At 45.6% G+C, this 13,605-nt stretch overlaps 1 protein-coding gene across 1 annotated transcript in view; it reads left to right on the top strand.

Annotated features, from left to right (window-relative positions):
* LOC115576773 (zinc finger protein GLI2-like) overlaps positions 1-13,605 on the top strand; it is a 65,865-nt gene that overhangs the window by 49,377 nt on the left and 2,883 nt on the right. Inside the window, exons 6-13 of the mRNA XM_030409334.1 lie at positions 1,730-1,931; positions 2,182-2,374; positions 3,477-3,587; positions 5,929-6,069; positions 9,156-9,305; positions 10,213-10,377; positions 11,082-11,357; positions 13,153-13,501. Coding sequence (XP_030265194.1) covers positions 1,730-1,931; positions 2,182-2,374; positions 3,477-3,587; positions 5,929-6,069; positions 9,156-9,305; positions 10,213-10,377; positions 11,082-11,357; positions 13,153-13,501 — 1,587 coding nt within the window. The remainder of the gene's footprint in view (positions 1-1,729; positions 1,932-2,181; positions 2,375-3,476; positions 3,588-5,928; positions 6,070-9,155; positions 9,306-10,212; positions 10,378-11,081; positions 11,358-13,152; positions 13,502-13,605) is intronic.

Genomic DNA, 13,605 nt, shown 5'->3' on the forward strand with positions numbered 1-13,605 from the left:
TTTACAGCTGCAGCTTTTAGATTTGCTGCTAAAATGTTTCCTCGGTATTTGTCGCAGTGACGTTACTGCGACTGTGGAAACGTTTCAATAAATAAAAGCAGCTTTAATCATTAAAGTCGACTGTTAAAGAAAGCACTCTGTTTATATCAGATCCTGTCGAGTTTACACTGTTCGTCTGATGCTTGTTCGGTTAAATATCAGCTTTTTTTATCCTGAGATAAAGAAAATGTTCCCACTTAAAAGCTTCATGCAGTCATTGTGAATTATTCCCCCTTTAATTTAAGTCAGTTATCAAGCAAAAACACAAAACATTTTCTGTTCCCAGCTTCTAAAAATGTGAGGATTTGCATCTTTCTCATGTTTTAAGTCATCGTAAAATGAATATTTAAGACATTTTGATCAACAATCATCTTTATATATAATCTGATGGCCAAACAGGAAGTTGAGAGCCTTTATTGTGTTGTTTTTTCTGTGTGGAGACGAGTTTAAATTCTCTTCCTTGTCTGAATTTACATTTCGGCTCTGAGATCGATCACATCGCTCTGCATACATTTTCCCCGCAGTTGAAATCAATTCTGTGTAAATTGCCCTCATTTAGCATCGTGAAGTACAACCCAGCCGCGTGATGTTTATCTGAAGTAATTACGGGGAATTATTGTGGGAAGATTGATTAGTTATGTCTGAATGTTAATGGGGTCGCCACATGTGGGCAGACGTCGGAGCTCCACGGGCACACAAACATGTTGTTGTAGTCCTGAAACCAGACCAGAGAAGAAGAAGAAGAAGTTTTATCTTCTTTAAACACGTGAAGGAAACAAGTGACGGATGATCTCAACCTGCTGATTTCATCCTCTGAGCTTTAATCACCTGATTAGTTTCTTTTCAAATCAGAATTTGTGTCACTGGGACAGTTTTCCAGCAGACTGAGTAATATCGTCAGTCAGCCTCAGTTTCCGTCAGCGTGAACACATTGTTGACTGTATTAGCTGTGAATCAATCTCAGCACTTATTGATAGAGCCGCTCTGTGTCCGCCGGGTTCGAGTGTCGCGGGGAGGCGACGGCGGCATCAATCACTCCGACCCGAAGAGGAGCGACTCGCTGGATATCAGGACTCATTCCTTCAGAGTGTTTAGAGCTTCACAGGGGAGCAGGAGACGTCTCGGCATCAGATCTGAAGAGATGTGAGGCATTTATCACCCCCGCCACAATAAAATACCTTCAGCTGAGGAGACGTGTGCGCCTGATTCTTTAAATCTTACAGTCGGTTTGAACAAGCGACGTTCAGCCGTTAACGAGTTAAAATATAAATGTTTTAAACTTGAAATAACTGGATCTTAGTGGCTTTTTGGCTCCAAGCTCATTTCTACGGTGGCCACAAGGGACAAAACTCAATATTTCACACAAAAAGGTTTTTTGGTAGGAAATAGTGAATTATTTGGGGATTATTCGGTGCTCTCGTGAGTGTCTGTGGCAGCAGGATGGTGTGATGCTGCTCACCTGTGGTCTCACCTGTGGTCTCACCTGTGGTCTCACCTGTGGTCTCACCTGTGGTCTAACATGTGTTCTCACCTGTGGTCTCACCTGTGTTCTCACCTGTGGTCTCACCTGTGGTCTCACCTGTGTTCTCACCTGTGGTCTCACCTGTGGTCTCACCTGTGTTCTCACCTGTGGTCTCACCTGTGGTCTCACCTGTGGTCTCACCTGTGGTCTCACCTGTGTGTCCTGCAGTGTCGAGGTTCTCCAGCCCCAGACTGACGCCCAGGCTGAGCAGGAAGAGGGCGCTGTCCATCTCGCCGCTGTCCGACGCCAGCATCGACCTGCAGACGATGATCCGCACCTCGCCCAACTCGCTGGTCGCCTACATCAACAACTCGCGCTCCAGCTCTGCGGCCAGCAGCTCGTACGGACACCTGTCGGTCGGAGGCCTCAGGTAACGTCACGTACATCTGTTTCCTTTGCTTCCTTAACTACCTCCTTCTTGTGTTGCTTCTTTTCCTTTGCATCTCATTTCCTTATTCCCTTCCTTCATTCCTTCCTAACGTCATCTCTCTTTCCTACGTTCCCTTTTCCCTTCTCTGCCTCCTCATGCCTCCTTTCCTCAGATACTTCCTCCTTCCTTCCTTGCTTCCTCATTTGATCCCACCTTGCAGTACCAACATGTATGTGATGTCTCCTCGCAGCCCGTCCTTCCCCTTCCCTCACCCCATCAACCCGATGGCCTACCAGCAGCTGCTCTCCCAGCAGCGAGGGCTCAGCGCCTTCGGCCACACTCCGCCCCTCATCCAGCCTCCGCCCACCTACTCCAGCCGCCAGCCGGGCCTCGGACTCTCCTCGCTGCCAGGCTCCGCCCTCAACAGCGAGCTGTCGTCAAAGGTAGGCGGAGCTTTACTCTGTTGTGTTCAGATCTGGTCCTGGTAGATAACAGAGGGACAGAAACATGAATGTGACATCCAGAAGGTCTCTGAGTTCATCAGTTTGTGTTCTGGAGCTCTTCCAGCTCGACGTTTGTGTTGTTTGTGTTGAGAATTCTTGAGGTTTGTGTATTAAAGGCTCTCAGGATGAATCAGCCCTCCGTCTTAAATCACATCTTTTCTCTCTGGAGTCTGGCTGCAGGAAATCCCCCTCAGTACCTCCAGGTATTTCTCCCTGGCAGCTTCCACAACAACTGTTTAACCAAGCCTCGAGTTTCTCTGCTGTGTTTGTTCTCACGGTGGATTCTGTTTTGATGTCGGCGTTATCGCCCCTCCCCCCTCGCCGGGTCGCAGCCGACCCGTGTTTAGATCTGCGGCGTCGGTGTGAGCGGCGGCGTCCCCTCAGAGGGAGAACCTCCGCCCACGCCGTCCAACCTCAGCTCTGTATCTGATCCTGTGGAGTCATGATGTGTGAGGCGGGTCAGCGAGGGCGGAGGAAGGTGGAGGCGCTTCACATCGGACCTGCCAGCTCGGTTTTATACAGTTTAGATGCTTTTCTGTGGATTTGGAGATTCTTAATTCGTCACCTGAACTTCATGAAATAAATCATTCCTGAGATTTACATACATGTGATTTACCTTCAATTTAAAAAACTGTTTAACTCCCGAACATTTTTGAAAAGAGGACATTTAGTTTTTAGTGAAGAAAAAACTTTAAACATTCACAAATTGTTCTTTTTATGGAAGTCTGCTGATGTTAAACTATAAAAGACACACAGAGCTACGTGAAGGAAAATATATGATTTCTGATAAAAATAAAGACGTACAAATAAAATGTCTCTTTATATGGAAAACTGTCAAAGATGTGAAAGATGTGTTATTATTTCTTTTAGATTATATCTGGCAGTAAAACATTTATAGCAGAATTAATTTTAAACTGCTGAAAAAGGTTCTTATATAGACGTCGAATGACAAAGTTTGGAACAAAAGTTTTATTATTCATTCGTGCACAAATTATTCCATCAGATTTTTCCACTAAACCTTTTTTTTCCTTCCCGTCCTCAGAACCTGAGCGGCGACTCGGCGGTCAGCAGCACCGTCGACCCGATGATCACCAAAAGGTCAAAGGTCAAGACTGAAGCGGAGGGACTGAGGCCGCTGTCGCCATGTTCACCGGTACGAGTGAGAAACAACAGAAAACAGAACAGTGAAGAGTTTATTACATCAGTCTTCTGCTTTTATTCTTATTTTATTATCATTTGTTCTGTCAAAAACTTAAAATGTTTCAAAGTATCTTTGGAAATCGACCAATGGTGCAAAATGTGGCATTTTTTAAAAGGAGTCTGGTGCAGAAAGAGACTTCAGATACTCAGTTAAAGGAAATGTTGAGGAATGTAATTAATTCAAATGAACAATTCAGCTTTTATTATTATTTTTTGGTGATATGAGACATTCAGAGTGAAGAAGTTTAAAATATTAAAAAATAAAAAAGGACTTTTGACAATGTGGGAACTTAAAATGTCTTTAAAGTCAAAGAGTGAAGAAAATCAAGATCATGTGGGAAGTTTGGATTTTATTTGAACATGAGGACAATTTAATTCAGTTTCAGTTTTCAGAAATGTCTCAGGAGGACAGTTTTTATACGTGAGGACAGTTTGGATAATTAAAAACATTTTGGAAAGGCAGAATTGTTTGCAAAGTTCGGACATTTAATGTGAAGTCAGGACTTTTTAGACAAATCTGTGACGACTCTTTTAGGACATCTTTGAACATTTGAGGAACATTTAGCAAAAATCAGTGAAACGTCTCTGAAGTTTGAGGGATTTTTTAGAAGCTAAATAAAGAATTTGAAAGTGATAAATGACGACTATCATGAAATTTAAAGGAATCAGTTAGAAATCAGATTGCGAGTCGACACACTGTCCTGCAGGAGGACAGATTTGATAAGTGAGGACATTTTAGTAATTACAGTCGAGGGCGAGGACGCTGTTTGAAGCGATGACCTGGTGTTTCCCTCGGCGGCTGGCGGCCCCGGGGAGCCGCAGCCTCCCGTGACCCCGATGTGAAACGTCTGGGCCCGAGAAAAACTCCACATGATAAAAGCTTTGCATCCATTGGTTTGGTCGCTCCGCTGCCTCCTCGCTCCCCGGCCACTGTAAACTGTGCCAGAACACTTCATTTTCATGAAATATTGGCCGGGCTTTATTGTCATCTGAGGAGCCTTTTTCTCTCTCTTTTGACAAATTTGCGGCTCCTCTCCGATAGCGAGGCAGGTTTGGACTTGATGCATGAGGACGGCGGAGCGCGCCGTCGTCCTGGGGCCTCCAGAATTGATGAAGATAGCGTGCGTGGGGCAGAGACAAACATGCTGCAGTCAGCACGTTGTGTGTGTGTGTGTGTGTGTGTGTGTGTGTGTGTGTGTGTGTGTGTGTGTGGAGGTGTACAGGAAGCCGGGTGGGACAAGCCGTGTGTCAGTTTGCGCTCTCATACGACTTCGGTCTCAGACAGCGAGCGTGACCACGTTTTTTTAAAGCGTTTTAAACCTTTCTGTGGTGACGGATCGTCTCAGGAGCAAGTGGAGAATATTTGGAACATTAACACACCTGAAGAGGTGATCGGACGTGTGAGACGTCTGAACAGTTTGGAAAAATCTTTGTTAAATGCCGTGTGAAGACACTGGAAGTTCAAACATTTCTGGGATTTTTTTGGGGACTTTTTGAGCAATTAAGACATTTTGGATATTAAGAATAAGAACTTTTGGGATTCATTTTGCCGACGTCAGTGTCGGTATTTTGTAAAGTATGAACAGCAGCGTGTTTGTGACATTATAAGAATTTACAAACATTTTCTGGGAGTCCTTGACGAGGATATATTTATATAAATATTTAAATGACTCTGGTCCTTTTTTCTTTAAGAATTATGACTTGGATTTGCAGAGAACAAAAAATGTTTCCACAGATTTTTATATTTTTAGTTCCCACCTTGTTTGTGTGTCCTGCTGCTGTGATCACTCTCTGATCGTTTGCTTTTGTCTGAGACGTGACGATCATATTTGTGTGTTTGCTGCGTTAACGTTCACGCTGCCTGGATTAGAAGGAGCTGTAAACACAAGTGCTGTGTGTGTGTGTGTGTGTGAGTGTGTGTGGTGTGTGTGTGTGTGTGTGTGTGTGTGTGTGTGTGTTTGTGTTGTGGTGGAAGTTGTCAAAACAAATGTGATTCCAGCCTCTTTAACTTGAGAGCAGCATGATGCACTTCAATCTGTAATTTACTGTCTCTGGTGATCATATCAGGTGAAACACATGAACAAACAGCTGGATGTGACTCCAGCAGCTGGAGTTCAGACGCTGAACGCTTCCACATGTGCTGCTGACACTCTGACTGCAGGACAACTGTGAAAGTCCACTGAAAAATAAACTTCTGCCAGCTGCTTTTTACTGATTCTCTGTGTTTTTATATCAATTTTTTTAGGATATATATATAAATATGGGATGTTTGGTGTGATTTGTGTTCTCCACAGAACCATCACGGCAGCCTGTTGGACCTGAAGGACGACGTGGACCGAGACGACTGTAAGCAGGAGCCGGAGGCTGTTTACGAGACTAACTGCCACTGGGAGGGCTGCAGCAAGGAGTACGACACGCAGGAGCAGCTGGTCCACGTAAGACAGCACAAACACACACTTACAAACACACACAAACACACACACACAAACACACACACACACACACTTACAAACACACACAAACACACACACACAAACACACACTCACACTGCAACAAGAGCTTCAACTAACAAGCAGAGCGCCTGTGATCCTCAAATTATACATGTAGAACTAAACAAAACGGAGCACGAGGTAAGAAAAGATGATCTGTACAAACATGGAAATATAAAATCAGTCTCCGTCAGGTCTTTACGCAGACCCGCCTCCGTCACGTCTTTACGCAGACCCGCCTCCGTCAGGTCTTTACGCAGACCCGCCTCCGTCAGGTCTTTATGCGGACCCGCCTCCGTCAGGTCTTTACGCGGACCCGTCTCCGTCAGGTCTTTACGCAGACCCGCCTCCGTCAGGTCTTTACGCAGACCCGCCTCCGTCAGGTCTTTATGCGGACCCGCCTCCGTCAGGTCTTTACGAGGACCCGTCTCCGTCAGGTCTTTACGCAGACCCGCCTCCGTCACGTCTTTACGCAGACCCGCCTCCGTCACGTCTTTACGCAGACCCGTCTCCATCAGGTCTTTACGCAGACCCGTCTCCATCAGGTCTTTACGCAGACCCGCCTCCGTCACGTCTTTACGCAGACCCGCCTCCGTCACGTCTTTACGCAGACCCGCCTCCGTCAGGTCTTTACGCAGACCCGTCTCCATCAGGTCTTTACGCAGACCCGCCTCCGTCAGGTCTTTACGCAGACCCGCCTCCGTCAGGTCTTTACGCAGACCCGTCTCCGTCAGGTCTTTACGCGGACCCGTCTCTGTCACGTCTTTACGCAGACCCGCCTCCGTCACGTCTTTACGCAGACCCGCCTCCGTCACGTCTTTACGCAGACCCGTCTCCGTCACGTCTTTACGCAGACCCGCCTCCGTCAGGTCTTTACGCAGACCCGCCTCCGTCACGTCTTTACGCAGACCCGTCTCCATCAGGTCTTTACGCAGACCCGTCTCCGTCAGGTCTTTACGCAGACCCGTCTCCGTCAGGTCTTTACGCAGACCCGCCTCCGTCACGTCTTTACGCAGACCCGTCTCCATCACGTCTTTACGCAGACCCGTCTCCATCAGGTCTTTACGCAGACCCGTCTCCGTCACGTCTTTACGCAGACCCGCCTCCGTCACGTCTTTACTCAGACCCGTCTCCATCACGTCTTTACGCAGACCCGTCTCCATCAGGTCTTTACGCAGACCCGTCTCCATCAGGTCTTTACGCAGACCCGTCTCCGTCAGGTCTTTACGCAGACCCGTCTCCGTCAGGTCTTTACGCAGACCCGCCTCCGTCACGTCTTTACGCAGACCCGTCTCCATCACGTCTTTACGCAGACCCGTCTCCATCAGGTCTTTACGCAGACCCGTCTCCATCACGTCTTTACGCAGACCCGCCTCCGTCACGTCTTTACACAGACCCGTCTCCATCACGTCTTTACGCAGACCCGCCTCCGTCACGTCTTTACGCAGACCCGCCTCCATCACGTCTTTACGCAGACCTCCATCACGTCTTTACACAGACCTCCATCACATCTTTACACAGACCTCCATCAGGTCTTTACGCAGACCCGTCTCCGTCAGGTCTTTGCAGACTTGAGATGAGGATGTGTTAGCTTAGCTTAGCATAAAGACTGGGAACAGGGGGAAACAGCTAGCCTGGATGTCAAAACTTAAGACACGCACCAACAACAAACACCACTAAAGCTCACTAATTTTCCATCTGCCCAACACTTTGTACAGAGTGTCTGGCTATATTGCAGGATGGTGCTGCCAAACCTGGCAACCTCTGCTACTTTCTGCTTTGCATTTTGTTTTTAATCACTTTACAACATATTAGGGAGAAAAGAGAACAGAGTTGACCCTTAAAGCATGTTTCTGGTGACCAAAAGAATCCAAGTAATGCTGAAACTGATTCCTCCTGGAATCTAAAGAGAAAAGCAGCGTCGCTCTGCCAGCAGAGAGGAGAGGAAGTGATGGAGTTTACGGGAAATGTGGTCTTGATTTGCAGAAAACAATAGCACAGTAACAATACTGCGGGCAGTCGCTGCGACCGCACTCTCATTTGTTTACAGGAATCACATCAAAGCGTCGCAGCGATGTGGACAATGAAACACTGATGTTTAAAATGCCACACATAGCAGCTCCAGCAGTCTGTAAACAGTCGCAGAGGTGAGCGGCTTTATGGGAGATTTTCTCCAGACAGAAAGAAGAATGAAGTTTAATGAATGATGGACAGCATCGCCCCCCAGCAGGCCTCACTAATCCCCTCACCCTGCTGCCTCTTTTCTCTCTTTGCTTCACTGGAAGTGAGGAATGCTTAAGACCCTTTTAACCAAGACTCTGCTTGTTGTGATGGGAAGAAGAAAAGAAAAAAACGGAACTGATGACGGTTTGGAGGTCAAACAGACGACGGCAGGAAAAAACTGCACACTGCAAGAATTAGAAGGAGAATTCAGAGGAGTCATGAGATTTCAGGACGATCAAATCTTATCGAGTATTATTTGTTCTGGATTATTAATTTCAAGGTAACCTGGATTGATTTTGGGACGTGAGGGTCACAGTCAGCAGTCAGCCATGGAGAGAGCTCCTAATGTGAAGCTGTAAGATCTGTGAATACAACAGTTATAAACACAGAATGATCTGATACGTTCTGTAGATGTTTCAGAGAAAAAGAAACCAAAGAAGACGAGTAAAGAGGAGGATGATGAAGTGCTTAAAGTCCTGGAAACAACATTCAGATCAGAGTCCTGGGCAGCATTTATAACTTAAACTAAGATTACCAAACACAACTTTACATTGTGGGAGAATACTCAGATTTGACTCTTAAATCTGACTTTTATTTTGGCGGTATCGAGAGTGTACGTGGTCCTAATTAGCGGGCCGGAACACTTTTCCTCTGCTGCAGCTTCCTTTGAGATTTACTCTGATAAGATGGATATCTACAGAGAAATCCTACCGAGAGCAACATGAGAGCCTCTTAGTGGACAACTCTCGCCAGAAAACCTCTCATTTCTGTGCATGTGTGTGTGTGTGTGTGTGTGTGTGTCCCACAGCACATCAATAATGACCACATCCACGGAGAGAAGAAGGAGTTCGTGTGCCGCTGGGACGACTGTTCGCGGGAGCAGAAGCCCTTCAAAGCTCAGTACATGCTGGTGGTTCACATGCGCCGACACACAGGGGAGAAACCACACAAGTGCACGGTGGGTAACGGATGGCCTCGGCGCCCCCACGGGTGGCGACACACACTCTCTAAACACCGGCAACACACACACACACAAAATGTCAGTAAAACACACACACACACACTGTCAGTAAAACACACACACACAAAATGTCAGTAAAACACACACACACACACACACACACACACACCCCTGAGATGGCTGGATTGAAGATTTCTTTCTTCTTCTACTCATCACAGATTATATGAATGCATTAATCTTACAGCAGCTGCTTCATCAAACATCTGGAAGGATTAAAGGAGCAGTTCAAAAAATTACATTTATGGAGAACTTTTTTAAAACGTAATAAAAATGATAATAATAAAAGAAAATGCTCTAAAACTCCTTTAAAACTTTGCCGAATTAGCTGTTAGCACTTCCTGTTTGCAGTGTGTTCATGTATGTACAGACTACTATCACTGGATTACTGTGATACTGAAGAAAACTTAAAAACATGAAGTTTCTAAGGCAGGTTCTGCACATGTAAGAAACAATATTTTTTCCGGGATTTCTACAGATTAATGGATGTAATTGTGATGGACTGATGGAGTTAGTAACACTGAATAAAAAAATGTGTGTTATGACTCCAAAGAAGAGAGTGATTTAAGAAAAAAGACGCTCCTCACATGTGCAGAACTTGCCTTAGAAACATCATGTTTTTAAGTTTTCCTCAGTATCAGTGATCCAGTGATATTCGTCTGTACGTTCATGAGTTCACTGCTAACAGGAAGTGCCAACAGCTGATTCTGCAAACATTTAATGATGTTTTGGTGATTTCTTTCTTTGATTTATGCTTTAAAACATCTTCCCAGTTAGACATGAGAAGCATTTTTCATAGATTTGTCAACAATATGTTCATTTCCTGTTTGTTTCTCTTCCTCTGCAGTTTGAGGGCTGCTCCAAGGCCTACTCCCGCCTGGAGAATCTCAAAACTCATCTGCGCTCGCACACCGGCGAGAAACCGTACGTCTGTGAGCACGAAGGATGCAACAAAGCCTTCTCCAACGCCTCGGACCGAGCCAAACACCAGAACCGGACACACTCCAACGAGGTACACGAAACTGGAACTTCACACAGACTTTCTTATAGAGAGATCCGTCAGAAATTCTCTCAGAGGGAGATGAAACACGTGTTTGAAGGTGAAGCCTTCTGTCACTCTGAACAGCACAGCTCACCTTCGACTGTGGCCGTAATCTTCTCCACATTAAGACAATTTCATGTCAGGCAGTCACTTTACAACTCCTGTGTGCATCGTTTGAGAGTAAATAATGAGGTGTAGACATAATGAGCACGACGACCCACGATGCATTAGGGCAAATTGTGCTCACCGCCTCCCCTCCGCCCTGCCGAGGCGGACCACCTGCAGACGGCGAGGAGAAAATGAAACCTGGCAGCGTTTCAGAAACAACATGTACTGAACACAGACCGGCACAGTGACATATTCCTGCTGAAACTAACACCATCAATCTAAATATGTGTTTAATGTGTGTTATGAACCAGAAGAAGAGTGATTTTATTTTTTAAAAAGACACTCTTTACATGTGCAGAACTTGCTTTAGAAACATCATGTTTTTAACTTTTCTCCAGTATGACAGTGATCCAGTGATAGTTGTCTGAACATCCATGAGTTCACTGCTAACAGGAAGTGCTAGCAGATAATTCAGCTAAATTCCAATAGAGATTACGTCACCACTAGATGCCACTCAATCCTACACACTGGACCTTTAATCAACATCTGTACATATCTCTTCGTAGAAACCCTACGTATGTAAGATCCCCGGCTGTACGAAGCGCTACACGGACCCCAGCTCTCTCAGGAAGCACGTGAAGACGGTCCATGGCCCGGAGGCCCACGTCACCAAGAAGCAGCGTGCCGACCTGCCGCCAAGGCCGCCGAGAGAGAACGGCGAGAACGAGACGGGGAACAGAGAGAGAATCCAGAGGGAGGACAAGATGTCCGACAGCAACAGCTCCCCCAGAGGCATGGAGGACTACCTGCACGTCAAATCCATCAAGACGGAAAACTCTGTGGTGAGAACGGTCAGAAAGTTGATTATAAATTAGTACCGCCTTTCCTCGCCAGACCCAAAGTTAATTCAAAGATGAACAGTCGAGGTTTTGGGCTCTTTTGAAACGTTACGGTCTAAATTTCCACCACACAGGCAGAATCACTATAAGTGCTTCTGACATTCAGCTGAAGACGTTTGAACACACTCAAATATGTATTATTTATTCTAGCTGATTTATTTTATGCAAAAATAAGATGCACACAGGGCGGATGTGATGTAACAATTCACAATGTTAAATGGTGTTTAATTCTGTCCCCAGACTCCCTTTAAAAAACACTAGATTTAGTGAGTTGTTGGGATCGGAGAAACTTTATAATGTTGGAAACACTATCCACGAGATATTCAAAACCATCGGTCTTGTACATTTTTAAAAACAGGTTTACATCTTTCAAAGTAATATTTGCTGAGGCTAACTTAGCATTTTTACTAGCATTAGCCAAAACTCCTACTACTGGTTGTGACTTAAATTTACAAGACGAGTACAACAAGCTTATTAAATCACATTATATTTCTTAATTTACATTTACTTTGTGCACATGAAACAGTCAGAGGTGAGCTCAGGTGGAAAACGAGCCCGTACTTTTCCATGTTTAGGCCTCTTTGTTCAAACCTTTCCTCTGCTTGCTGCTTGATTGTCTTGATTTTTCTCCCTTTCCTGACTTTCCTAATGGACAGACTTTACTAAGGTGAGCTCACCGATGCTTCCCCTTCACCATTTTGACCCATCTTTTAACATCTTTCTCCATTTCCTTCATCACATAAACTGTTTCATTCCAAAACAAGATGACACATTTTAAAATAAAGAGAGGAAGTGCTTGGACTGCTTGTCATCTCTGAAACCATGTACATCACTTTTCCTTGACACCGGCAGTTTAAACCGACAGTGGAGATCTATCAAACACACGTCAGAGCCTGAACATGATAAAAGCCGCTCCAGGATTAATATTCAAACTCTGGGAATTGGTTATGGCGCTCTGTGCAAACAGAGCCAACTATCAAGCTGTGATCACGACAGCAGCTTTTTAGCAGCGAATATATTAGAGACTATAAGGAAACTGAGGCTGGTTGAGGTTCATTTAGAGAGATATGCAACCGTTATTGTCTGAGGGAAAGAGATTAAATATAACACTTTTACACTACGATGCAGAAGTGTCAGATCAGGAGCTGTGAATTTCAACTTGATGTCTTTGTTCGAAACGATTAGAAAACAAATTATAACAGCAACTACAGTCAGAATAATGATTTCAAAGTGCAGGCTGAGCCGTGAAGTTTGGCTTTATTTGTTCCCAGAAGAAATAAAGAACAAAGCAAAGGGAAAGAAAAACCTCTGCAGGTGAAAGAGAGAAAAGCCTCAGAGGATTTTCAGTGTAAAACTAACTGAAACAAGTCGCTGACAAGCAAAGCTTCTTGCTCACCTAAATGTTCAAACAGCCTCCACACTCACAGCGCAGTTTTTGAAAACGTGATCACATCTTGTGATGATCGCTCTGGCACTCTGGCTCGGGCTCAAGCAGCCTTTCATCCTGCCCATTTCTAATTCACAGACAGACTAAGACAGTCTGTAATCTGTGGTGCACCCCCACCTCTTCACCCCATCCCAAAAAACACTCATTATTTACAATTAAGCCGGGGGAGGATAAAACACTCAATGATTCACTGTTCTCCGTGCCATGTGAAGAGCTGTTCCACTTTTGTTCTGCAGAGAAATACTGTTTCTGTGGACAAACAGTCTTTTTTCTTCTCTTTCCTCTCTCTAGATGTATCAGTCCAGCCCTGGCGGTCAGTCATCATGTAGCAGCGAACCATCACCACTTGGCAGTGCCACCAACAATGACAGTGGAGTAGAAATGGCGGCGCACAGCGGGGGGAGCCTGGGGGACCTCAGCACCCTGGACGACCTGCCCTTCGTGGAGTCCTTGGGCTGTGATGATTCCACCGGTGGGGTCGCGGTGTTGGGGCTCCACTTCCGTAAGCAGCTCGGCACCTGCCAGCGCCTGGAGCATCTGAAGAAGGAGAAGCTGATGACAGTGAGGGACTCGTGTCGGTGGGCCGGCAACCCAACGCCCCTGGTCCTCGGCACCAAGCTGCCACCCATACCAGCAAGCGGTGAGTAACAGGACAAAGAAGATGGTTATAGTTCTACACAAAATTCTGTCCTTCTTTGTGTAGAAGACATGGTGTGTTTGTCCCAGTGATGGACGTGTTTACTG

This window comes from Sparus aurata, chromosome 24 (genome assembly GCF_900880675.1).
Source record: "Sparus aurata chromosome 24, fSpaAur1.1, whole genome shotgun sequence".
Taxonomy (NCBI): Eukaryota; Metazoa; Chordata; class Actinopteri; order Spariformes; family Sparidae; genus Sparus; species Sparus aurata.